This window comes from Cryptomeria japonica, chromosome 5, assembly GCF_030272615.1.
Source record: "Cryptomeria japonica chromosome 5, Sugi_1.0, whole genome shotgun sequence".
Lineage (NCBI taxonomy): Eukaryota > Viridiplantae > Streptophyta > Pinopsida > Cupressales > Cupressaceae > Cryptomeria > Cryptomeria japonica.
This window is the reverse complement of record NC_081409.1, coordinates 194,251,237-194,264,448: the sequence shown is the minus strand read 5'-3', so window position 1 is coordinate 194,264,448 and position 13,212 is coordinate 194,251,237. Positions and strand designations below refer to the sequence as shown.

Here is a 13,212-nt window from a genome sequence, read left to right as displayed (position 1 = left end):
CCATTCAACTTCACCAGTAGACCAAGGGCCCATTGACATACTAATTATATATTTGAAATTCATATATTTAATATTTCTAGACTTAAAGAATAACATATAGGGGAGAGGACTCAGTAGCTGTGCACACTAACTTCACTCTTCTCAAAATCCTACGTGGAAATTTCAAATTACTCCCAATTTTTTATAGTAGCTTACTTGACAAGTTTCCTACTTATAATTTTCAGGGCCACATCATCAAGTATGGTGCCACATCAACATTCTTTTTGTCAAGGTGTTCAAAACAACAAAAAAAAAAAAAGTGAGAGCAACAGGCGTGCAAAAAAGGCTCCTATACTTGTGTAGTTGATGTTGCATCACATGATTGGTTGCTTTTTACAATTAATGATACATTTCATAGCAATAACAATTTTAAAGTCACAACTATTGGTACAATATATTGTAATTATTATTATATAAACTCATAAAAAGTGATATTTTATGTTTCAAACAATAGTTTTTATTTGTCCTATTATTGGAACAAAAAGTATCAACAACTCTCACAACGATTCATACATGCTCAACTACTCAAACTCTTCCCCTACTTCCCTACTTATATTCAATAATATCAAATTATAAGAGCAACTTAAAATTATTATAGAACTTGTGAATAATAACTTCTGAATAAAAGAAAATATACAAAAGAAAATATTTTTATCCCTTACACGGAAATCAGAAAAATGAAAGTGTTGTTTCCTTGAGAACACGATGTTATGTCCCGAAGACTTTCAAACTGGTGAAGAAAACAGCAGAGTTTTACTTGCCCTTCCCTTGTGATGGCTGGTAACTGCTCTTTCAATGAAATCGCGAAAAATACAAGCACATCTTCTTTCGATCCAATAATGCCTTTAAGACCTTGCTTTTTACTTGCAGACTAGATCAGTGCCTTCCAAAATTGTGCCCTAAACCAAAGTAGAACAGCAGACAGGTCATACTCATCTTTATCTTAAAGTCCATTTAAAATCCCACAAATAATGAATGACGATCTTAATAGGAGGATGGAGGAGGCCAATGCATTGGCTCAACAACACCAGCAACAACCGCAACCACCATCTCAGCAGCAGCAGCAGCAACTGTTGCTGCAGCATCAGCACCAGCAGCAGTTTCTTCTAATGCAACAACAATTTCAACAACACCAACAGTCCATTAACAGATTTCCTTCAAATCCTAACATAGCAAACAATGATTCCCACTCGTTACAGCCCAGGAACCCAATTCTTCATCACAATCATCTGCTTCAACAGCAGCAACATCAACAGCAACAACAACATCAGCAGCAGCAGCAGCAGCAACATCAACATCAACATCAACAGCAGCAGCAGCAACAGCATCAGCAGCAACAGCATCATCAACAGCATCAACAGCATCATCAACAACATCATCAACAACATCAACAGAAGTCAAACCCGAGACCGGGATACCAAGTAGAATTAGAGATGGCCCACCATGATGCATGGAAAGTCTGTAACCCTGACATTAAGCGACCATTTTCTTCACTTGAAGATGCTTGTGAAAGGTTGGTTATTTCTTCTTATGATCTTGCTTTTTTATTTTTTGTTCCGCTTCAGATTAGGGTTCTTGGTTTTTCTGATTAATGAGCAATATTTGTATTTTAATCTTGGGCGAGGTTATGACCTGCCATTTTTAACCTTTAAGCATCTTTGTCTGGCACAAGCATGGGCTGCAATCTTAAGATTTATAAAAATGGGCCATATACCTGAGCACATGTTGGCGGGAGTAATGGGCGACCTTATTCTCATGGGGGAATTTGAACGTGGGTGATTCTCATTGATTATTTGCCAATATAGTATGTCAATAATAACAAAGCTAAAATAAGGTATAAAACATTACCTGATTGGAAGTGGATTTGGTGGACTGGTACAATGATAATCGATCCCATATTTAATTAGCTTTGAATGGGGAAATTGGAGTTTTTATCAAACTGCTACACCGAAATCAGCATTACGTGTTCGTTCTAGGTTTTAAACTAATCTCAAGGGGCTAAGATTCTATCAAGCTCTGGGCCATTGCAAATGCTTGGGTGGCCACGCCAAAATGACATTTTCTTTTTCTTTCAAATAAGGCTTCAGCCTGTCCAATCTCTTTGCTGTCACGGACCTTAACTTGGCACCCAATTGAGTAGAAAGACCCTATTGTTGGGTGTGCATAGCAAAGGCTATTGCAATGTTACTGCTTGCAGGGCTAGGATAGTTCATCCTACGATTGTCTGGGTGATTCTCCCCAGATTGGGTGTAATCTGTGACTCACCAGGTTCGCCTATTGTTTTCTGGCTAGTATGTAATGACTAATTGTCCACGCTTGCTGGAGAAATCCTCCACAGGTAAGCTTTGATCTAGACCTTTCTAGTCAGTGTGGTAGCTTTTGAACGCCAGGTCTCACCAGTTCAAAATCAAAATCAACTAGCCAATATCTTGTTATCAATTGGCTGCAACATTTTTTTTTAGACGTATATATGGAAATTTGTTATGTTTTTTCTGTAATTGTGCCCTTCTTGTTAAAGTCATTTCTTAGATTGTTATTGCGGAGTTTTTCTTTCTTGTCTATAAAGTACATGCCAATCGTAGTAGTTAATCTTCCAGTGATAGCAATGCTCCCAAGTTTTAATCAATTTGACTGGGGATAAAGAAATTTAAAAAACAGTAGTCGTAGTTGTAACTTGGTTTTACACAAAGTGCGTCTTTGGATTGAAGATTAGAAAGTGAATAAAATATGTGGCTTTATTATTAGGTTTTAGACAATGTTTTTCGGAATACAGGTTTTTTGAACGTAGGAGCTTAGCATTCTGCAGTTTTTGATTCACGGGGGTCTGCGTAACAGCCAAACCAATTCCTTCAATATCCCACAACCCAGTGGAACAGGTTTTTGACAACTTCTGAATGGCTTTTATTTTTATTTATTCTTTCTTTGCGACTAGGCTTGATGAGGCTATTAGTGATGGACAAATGAGTAAGTCTTACAATGTATTCAACTTTTGCCTAGTGTGCCTAGGTTTCCACACAAGCACTCACCAGCATGAGGGCACATGTCGATCTTTCCAAACAAAATATGATATATGCCAAATGCAGAGGAATATTTTCTGCTGTTTTCTTTATAATTTTTGTAAACACTTGTATGCCTTTTAAAGTTCAACTCATACAAATACAGAAAAATTGATGTGGTCAAAAGATTTCAAACTTTCAAAATACTATTTCCTTGTTTGCCCGATATGTTAGTATTAGTTATTCGAGTCAGGAAGCATTATGATGTAAATTTTTTATGTGCATTGCCATGAAATTTTTAAATCTGATCTTGGTTTCGTTCTTGCTTAGGAAGCATGACAATTGTAAATGGTGTTGAGTTCAATTTGATGGTAAATGTTTGTGAGAAAATAGGTATATGAATATTTCTATTTGTATGCAATCCTACAATCCATTGATGTGTTTTTAAGTAAACTCTAAAGCAAGGCTAAAGAGTTTGTGCCCAATTTTGCAATGGAATTGCTATGGGAATGTGATTCTTTTTGTTGGTGTAAGTAATTATTCATCATGGATATTATTACACTTACTTAAGTTTACTTAGGATAATGCATTTCATAGTAGTTTGGATATGAGACACTTGGGTGTTTGTGCCACATTGGGATAGTGTGTGTAGGAGAAATTCCACCTCTTATGGTGTTGATCTTGTTATTACACTATCATATCCACTTATTGTGGAGTGATAATTCCACCTTCGGTGGGTGATCCACCTCATGTGGAATATTATATTATTTCTCCTACCTACCCACACCTATTTCCTACCTACCCTTGTTTCTTATTGAGCCACATGTCATATTTGTGTGCTCATACATATCCCTAGCCTTGCCTATATAAGCAGGCTCATCTACATTGTATGTAACCATTATTGATCATTTTCTATTGATGAGAATACAGTTTATTCTTGTCCTATATTGTGTCTCTATCTTGTACATTTCATTGACCTCTTGATCTTGGCAAAATCCAACACTTTTCCATGGCACATGTTTTCAAAGGTTATACATTTTTTAATATTTAGTGTGCACATTGGAATAAGATACTAACACGAGCAAAGCAAACAATTTATTCATTTATTTTTGATGTATAAGTATTCTTTTTTCCTTTTGAAGAGTTTGAAGTTCTATTTTGTCAAACTTGCACATACACCAGAGTTATTTTTCTCTCCTGGAAGTCTGAGCAATTCAGTGATAACCAACTATTTATCAATGCTATATAAAATGAAATCTTGATAAAGCTATACAACTACAAGCCAATAAAGTTGCACTTGAAATGGTCCATTTTTAAGTGCTCCATGACCATTGGGGTAATGTATATGGATGATTACCAAAGTTTTGTCGACCTCTCCTTCTAATAGGGGCTATAATCATCTTCTAGAGGGTGTTGACATGGTAGGAGTCATCATGATTCTCATCCTTTGCAGTGCAGAGCTCATGGTTGCAGTGCTCATCTATGATCTCTGACTTCTCATCAGCCTTGTGATAGAGGTGCTTCTGTTTCGCCAGATAGTGGCAAGGTTCCTTGCCTTGCACTGGCCTTTTCTCTTCCCAGGGCTGCTGATCAGCCACATGAGGAATTGCAGGATGAACATGCCAACGATGGTGCTCTGACAGGGTGGGAGCTCATACTCGAGATAATTTGATGGGTGGAAACTAGATGATTATGACCTGGCTCATGCTGTTCAGCAACATTATATTTTTCTCTTTTGATATGTTGTTCAAGGCCTTGCCTAACATAGACTATAGCGTGTGGCGTTTTCCACCTACCTCATTTTGTGATATAGCGTATTTCTAGAAACTTTATACATCCTGATGATGGATCATGGAGTGTGATTTGAAACGTTATTATCACAAACTATCACACAATCTAATCTTGCAGCAGTTATAACTAAATTGTATATAGTTAAAATAAATGGTACTATTTCATCAGAAAACCAAAAATTGTGATAAAGCTTCAACACTTCCTTTTTATACTTGACTATATCTTTTTTATAGAATTACTAATCTTTCATGGATCCTAGATTCCCCTACTTTGTTGGCTTTTGTAAGTGGATTCTGATGTTTGATTCTTGCAGGATCTTATCTTTTATGACCATGAATGATGACTTTGACTTGAATATTATATTTTTTGTGTATGATACTTTATTCCGAGGATAATATTGGCACTACAAATGCATTGTATTAAGGATTGTAGCATCATGTTATTGCATATGGTCATTTTTACTCTTTGTTGTAGGTAATCTTCTATGGTTAATATACTGGATTGTTGCTAATATACCTGAAGTAAAAACCCTGCTATTTGATAATGCAACAAGGAAAATGTTTGTGCTTTTGAGTTTAATGTTAGTGCTGAGAATTCCATCATGTTTAAGACAACAACGTTGCCTTAATATTCTGTTTGGGGAGCTCATGCTGCACAACAATTTGGTTGTTGACCATCTTTGTAAAATTAAAACAAGGAAGGCGTCACAAGGTTTCTTTATACTGGAAATATCTACTGCACAAGCAACCTCATCGATCTTTTCTTGCGTCTGCTAAGGACTATAAAATGTTGTGTGAAGCCTGTGGTGGTATTATTGTGTCAAAGTACTCTGCTTGTAATGTGGAAGCTTTGCCAAGAATCTAGCCCCACTTTAAACTAATGCTGAAAGTGGTTATCAGTTGGCTTCTTGTTTCATACGAGACAGGAATTGGGAGGTTACCCTTAAAAATATAAATGTGAGCAAAATATATTGTATTTCTCAGAGCAGGTTGGATGCAGCAGGAATCCAGCCATTACGAACACTATAGTCCTTGGGAGAGATGGTTTCATACTCGTACTTGAAGTTGTGTCATATGAATAGCAGATTGGTAAGTGGTACCGTACCAATATCATTTTATCAGATGCTTTGGTTGTTGATATTCTTGATCACCATTCCGTATTTTGTTAACAACCTTTTCTCTTCTGTTTGAGGGTGGTAATGCCATGCTCATGTTAAAGATTCTTCCTGCCAACATTAAATAATTCACGCTTACAAATTTATATTCCACATTCGAAATGATATGGTGGGGGTGGCCATGTTGACTTTTTGAGCAGGCTCACGTCATGAGCATCTGTCTTTGTGCTTTTTGTCAGGGAAAGAGTAGTAGAATCAATTATTGTGTGTGTTGGCAAGAGACACTGTACCGGTAGAGATTAATGCATGAGGAATGTTTTGGGGTTGTCATTGATGGCAACTCAGATCAGATATCACATCTGGTATATGCTGAATTGTTCTACCGGAAGTTTGATATCCATTTTGCTTAAGTTTGGAAGGTGGAATACAATATGTGGCAGAGTATAGTTACATTGAGCAAAACTCAATTTTGGTTGTATAGTTTTTGTTGTGGTGGAAGGGTTAGGTGATTGGATGTTTGAGACAACTTAATTCGCAATCCTAGGCTCTGATATTGATTCTCGTGCAAGATTGAAGATCCGGTATCCGATATTTCAGGAAGAACTGGGTTATTTTGGTGTAGCGTGTTATGCGGAATCTTTGGGATGATTTCGGTGACTGGTTTTGAATTCGAGGTGGTCGAGTTGACATGCGTGAAGCATTTAATCAATTTGTTTGGGTCCGCATATGGATTTGTAATTGGATTGAATTGACTTCTTGTTATATGTTTCATGTTGCGTGTTATGCGGTTTTCAGGCCGACATGGAATTGATTTAATTTGATGATGTGGATATATAAGACTGATTTATATGAGCATTTTGGATATAGAGATGAGTATGCGAAGTTTGTGTGAGCGTTGGTGCGCAGTTTCACATGCACTATCTTTGATTTAATGCTTCGGCGTATGACAAAGCAGCAAAACATAGCAGTTTGTCAAAACAGTGGAAGTTAGTCACTTTGGGCTTAAACCGAAACTGCATTTTGGCATTTGCAGATGCTACTCATCAGTTCAGACATTCTTGTTATCATTTGTAATCATTTGTAGGATAGCGAGTCCTCCAGGGTTGTAGCCCTCTTTTGTAATTGAGCAGTGAGCTCTAGGCAGTGTGCCTGACTGCATGTGCATTCCCCTCTTGTAATATTATTATACTCTTGATTACAGTATTATAATATTGTGGGTCTCAATCCCACCGGGTTTTTTCCTTTTTCGGGTTTCCACGTAAAAATTCTGGTGTTATGGGTTGTGCTTGTTTGCATTTAGTTTTTGATGAAGGAAAAAACAGGTTTTTAGGGGACCCCGAAACCCTCGGATTTTACCAGGGTCCGGAACCCACAGTACAACGCTGCCATAGGATACAATCAAAGATAATCAGTAGCCCAAACTCAGCCAAACACTAAAGAGTAATCATTAAAGAACCTGCTGAGAAGAAGCGTAGGCCAAGGCCTTACACATACAAAGCCAAGAGAAGACTAAACAAGAAAATCCAATGGTTTTATCAAGGCTCCCTTAACCTTCAACAAATACCAGGGGTTTTTCTAGGCACCCATATTTTGAACCTTTGCAAACAAAGATCCCAAAACCATAATAGTCAGATCCATGAAGAGAAGCATTGAGTAATGATCTGGAACTAGGGGGTTTTGAAAGGCTCCCCAAACCTTCATGTTGGGTTTTGAAATGGCTCCCAAAACCATTAAGCTTAAGCCAACAAACCTGATCCATTTGAAAGTCAACATCCTTCAAGCAAAGCTCCTCTCCACCTCTATAGGGGCTTTGAAAAGACACAAACCATCAACAGAAAAACTTAGCTCCGTAGAAGCTTGATCCAATATAACCATAGGGATTTTCCAGGCACCTTCGACCTTAGCAGTGGGATTTAGCATGGCTCCCTTAACCTTGAAATTGAGCATGAATAGAACAAAGTACATTATACACTTCCTCCTCACCACCTCAATAGATGATAAAGGAGAAATAACAATTAAAAGACCAACCTCTGTTCCCATACAAACAAAAAATAGGGTGCCCTCAACCACCCACCATAACCTCCCAGCCTCACCTGCAACACCCAACTCCACCTCAATAGGAGAAGGGTAAACACAAACTCTGGAGTCCACAAAAAGGAAACACCCAGAAAGATAGATAAGGCAACCAAGAGAGACAACAAAACAGACCTTAAAAAACAATCTCCAATGAAGCCTCAGGTCCAGAAAGCAAAACAATGAGCAAACCCTCTTAGGGCCCAGAGATATGCATAGACCGCCCCAAAGGGTCTCAACCCTAACATGGCAATCGTAGAAAGAGGGGGCCAAAAAATAAGAGAAAACCCCAATCAAGAACATCAGCCCCCACAAAGCAAAAAGCCAAAGAACAGCCTGTTGATGTGTGTTTTAGGCACATAACATTATAGAATAAATTACCAAGATAATTTACCCTCTCTTGAACAAAATCACCTCAGATGCTAAGAATGAGATCAACTAAAATGATTCCAAGGTTTCTACATGTCAGGTCTTGACGAGTGGGTAACTCAATGGTCGATGTGAATTGCTGTGTTCACTTGGGGACTTACGCAAATGTTTGGATTATCATGAATATGTGGAGTAGGTGTGCTGACAACTTAAGATTTATCAATATGGCTTTGGATTTTACTTCTTACTAAAAAAGGGGGAAAAGGAATAGGGTTCAGGAAATCTATTCTAAGCCTAGGAATGTAGGAAATGATGAATGGATCTAGTGGAATCAAACTAGGCAAGGTCTCACAAACATGTATTGACACAAGCTTAGTGCAATCGTCTAAGGTATACTTAAAGATTTTCAGGCTATCACCATCAAACGTTGACACCATCCAAGTTGATGCTTGTCAAGGGACGCGTAATAGTTGAAGTTAAGCTTTCTCAAATTTCCAGTTGACCACACAAGGCGCACTTACTAGCGGCAAGAGGCTAGTGGTATGGATTAAGGATTCCACACAAATGAATTCAACAAATCTTCCACTCAATCTAACATACATGAAAATAAATTCTAATCTAAAATTCTAATTTAACTTGGAGGAATTGAGAACTATGAATGCAAAGACAACATTTGAAGAGCAAAATCACCAGCAATTGAACAATGATTATGATTCAAATAGCTGCAACATATACCAACAATTCTACAAAAACTCTCTCTTACAAATGAGAGACAAGGAGGCATATATAGAGTCTCTTACAAAATGGATGGCCAAGATTGATCCAAGATCAATGGTCGAGATCATGCCAACAAAACCCTAGAATTGCCCTAATTAGGGTTTACATAAAAAATGGTGCCACCTACATATGGCCCAATGAAAAGATACCTAGTCATCAAATAGGGAATCTTCTAGAAGATTCTTCCCTGCATCTCTCTCTCTCTCCTAGCATACTCCAAGAATCTAGCCAATACTAAATCTAATTCCTCCATGGAAATGCTAGGCAAGGTATCCTGCTGTAAATCAATCACGTCTAGTGAATCCGAGCAAGCATCCAAAGTGTTCTCCCATTCTGGCATGAACTTTTGCGAACTATGAACATGAATCAACAAAGAGACCAAGTCATCTATTTGACTCTTCTTCAAAGAGTCCAAGTGGCAAAAATACATAAATTTCATCTTGTCTCTTAATTCGGCTAAGTGTAAATCACTAGCATCACTAACATCAACACCCAATGATTCCTCAATCGAGGCAAGGATCTTCATCTGAATGTCCTGAATCAATCCTTCCATCTCCATACAACTTGACTGGGCGTTCTCATAAGTTGATTTCTTCACGGCTAATGAACAATACCAGCCATGGAAATCGTATCCGTCTCCACTGTGCACCATGTTCTCGCTGACCAAGGTGGAATTAGGAATCTTCTTCAAAGCCTGGAGGTGTGGAATAGTCTCCTCTTGAATAGGCTGGAATTCTTTCCAAACTCCCTCCAAATACTGGATTCTAAATGGGAGCCTTGTTGTCCTATCATATGCATGGACAAACTGAGTAAGGAAATCATCTGCCTGCTTTCTTGTATTCCCAATCCACTTTTCCACCTCCAAGAGTGTACCTCTCGCTGCCTCATAGTGTGAATGCATTCCATGGTCAACTACAATAGGGGAAATAAGGGTGGGATTTTCACGCCTTATCCCTGCAATGTACTCTCTAAGTTTAATATTCTCTTCTCTGTACCTTTCTTTCTCCGCAATCTCTCTGTCTAACCTTGCATCGATTGCCTTGAGGTTTTCACCACCCTCTTGAAATTCTTGCTTTCTGGATGTACGACCAAGGGCAACTGAAGTGATCTGGAAATCCATAGGAGTAGCAATGTCCGCTGTCACGCCTGCAATAGGAACAACAATTTGCGCAATCCGCATTCCCGTCTCATCTCTAGCTATGTGCGACAAAATCTCCGCTCTCTTGGGTTCTTTCTCCTCAACACTCCTAGCTAGGTAGTCATCAATGTCGTCAATAGGCTGTATCTCTATCATTTTCTTACTTTTCTCCATACTTCTCATCAACTATTCAAGAATAGCGGCCATCTCCATACCATCATCGAGACACATTTCTCGATCAAGTCCTCTCAAAGCCGAGATAACATCATCATCATCGTTAGGATTATTCCTGGTTCAATTGTATACCTCATTTCCCAAACTAACTTCCAAAAGGACAGTAGGGGATCCCTGCTAATCATCATTCTCATTCAAAGGTGCGGATGTCGCTGTGGCATGTAATTCCTAAGTATTCCCTGGTAGTATCATTGTGTTGGAACACTGCTGGGTTTCCTTCTTCCGTTCTGTTACTTCAATCACTTTGATTGATGAGACACTGAGAGGTGGTGAAGGAATGATATGTGGAGGAATGATAGTCTTTTGTTTCTTCTTCACCTCCTCAATCTTCTTTCCTCTGGCCCTGACTTCTCCTGGCGCGTTCAACCTTCTCTTGGGAGCTTGACTCTCTTCGTCTGCATGAATCCTGACATCACTGACAATCCTCTTATCATCCTCGGAAGTAGACTCTTTCGGCTTCGTCCTTTCATAAGTGAAGGGAACACCCATATCAATTAATTTATTCATCTGTATATCTATCCATGCACAGGAGAAACTCAAAACCTCTCTCATCAATACATTCAGGTCAATCTCTTCTGACTCTGACCAATTTGGCAATAGGATTGCCTTCTTCATTTCATTCTCAGTTGTGGGTGCGTATGATCTCTGTTATCGAACACTTGATCAGGTTTGAGGAAAAGTCCACACTTCCTCATGAAATCCATTGACATTCTGGACCACATTCTTCTCTTCACTGCTTGCTCGTCCATCAGGTTGGCCCAATAATCTTCTATGTCTACTTTGTGAATGAGCTTCTCTCCCCTGATCCTTCCAACTTTCTTATCTGGATCAAATCTTTCTCTTTTCTTATATGTAGCAAATCAATAGGATGCAAGCTCCTCACTCGCAGTGCTGGTGGCTATGGCAGACTGGCAAACCTTCGACGTCTTCCCAACTGAAATAGGGAATGTCATGCTTGTCCTATGCTTCTCTCTTTGAATGACATTGAATTCTAGAAGCTGTCTCACCACTTCCAACAAGATCATTCTGTCGGTTGGATACCTAGGAAGTCTGTAGGGTTTAGATTGAAACCCATGAATCCTAAGATACGTGAATGTGGGAAACTGAATATACCACGATCCATATTTTTTTATTAACTTTGTTGCCTCCTTGGAGAATCTTCTGTGGATTCCGCCTTGCAGCATCCATGTGATGGACATAGTGAATGCATCATTCACTCTCTTATAGTCTTCAATTCTATACATGCTCAGCTGGGGGTAGCATTCACGACTCCTGAATTGTCCTTGCCCATTCTCGACTTCACCCTTGCATATCAATCCTCTGTATGAAACAAACCGTGCAAGCAGGTATACCAGGTAAGAAGTCATGGCGATTGACTTGGACCGCTCTACATTCCTCAGCTGAAAGTCCAGATTGTCACTTATAATCTTAGACCAATTTACTAATGTTCCTCTAAGACAATCCTGGATGAAGTAGAACATCCATCCATCGAATATTGTTCCCTGCGGCATCCCCATCATTCTGTTGAGTAGGAATATTAAGTTGCTATACTCCTCTTTGAAGTCTATGCACATGAGTGTCTTGGGAACCTTGGATTGATGAGACCTAGGCTCAATCATCCACTCTTTGTTTATCAAATTCTTGCATACACCCATCTTCTTCGTGTATCTTTTTGTATATTCATCCTTGGTCACATCCTTCATGTCTGTTCCGCGTGGAATTCCGAACGCCTCAGCAATAGCATCCTCAGCAAGGTAGGCAACAACAATGCCCTTAGGAGTTTTGATCATTCATGTGAGCGGATCATAACACCGTGCACACTCCAGGATAAGATAGGCTCACTGCACTGTATGGACTGTGGAAATCCAGCGGCATGGAAAATACCACTCTTCATAATGTTCGCATATGTTGGGGAAGGAACTTTATCTCCGACGCCGAACTACCGCTGTCGCATCTGATCCAAGTCTAGGAAATGCATGTTTATATCTGTGATCTCCTTCCATCTGGATGAAATCTTGGGCTCTGGATAGAATCCACTCTCAAGCATCTTCAGTAGTTCTTTCCTCTCCTTAAATCTGGACTTCGACATCGTACCTGTACGAAGCTTGAAGTTAGACTTAGGAAAATAAATAATGCTCTTGATAAAACTCCTAACTTTCTAGAGATTTTAGCTAATTAAAGCAATAAAGTCAGGAGAATAATCCATGCTCTTGGTAGATCTTGACAATTAGATTCAAAGTATGGCAACGCTAGGGCATGGAACCCTCTATGAAGTTCATTAATACCTCCTCATGCTTGGAAATTATGCAAACTAAAATGCAAAGGAGTATACTGGATCAGCGATGACTAAGGAAAGGTGTGAAAGGTTGTGTTTTCACACAAGGTATGTCTGAGGACACCTTCCGCAGTCAACAATGGAGGTCAACAAATTTGAAGACAACCTGCAACTAATAAATTAACTTCAAAAAACATGTTGCAATCCTTAAAAAATATGCACAACTTGATAAATATCAGTTTTGATGATGAAAACAATCATATCCAGGAATGTAAGTGTGGCTGGTAAAAAATAAATTTCTGAGGACAAGTCTGAAAATTAATTACTTCAGACTTACCAGCACCTTGCAAAGTAGTTAAAAATCCCTGAAAATGATAGAAAATAACTAAGGAATCAGCTCCAAGCA

At 38.8% G+C, this 13,212-nt stretch overlaps 1 protein-coding gene across 1 annotated transcript in view; it reads left to right on the top strand.

The window, feature by feature from the left end:
- The first annotated feature begins 698 nt into the window (after window positions 1–698).
- Window positions 699–13,212, top strand: part of LOC131027993 (uncharacterized) — a 41,053-nt gene continuing 28,539 nt past the window's right edge. Inside the window, exon 1 of the mRNA XM_057958103.2 lies at window positions 699–1,552. Coding sequence (XP_057814086.1) covers window positions 1,011–1,552 — 542 coding nt within the window. The 5' untranslated portion in view covers window positions 699–1,010. The remainder of the gene's footprint in view (window positions 1,553–13,212) is intronic.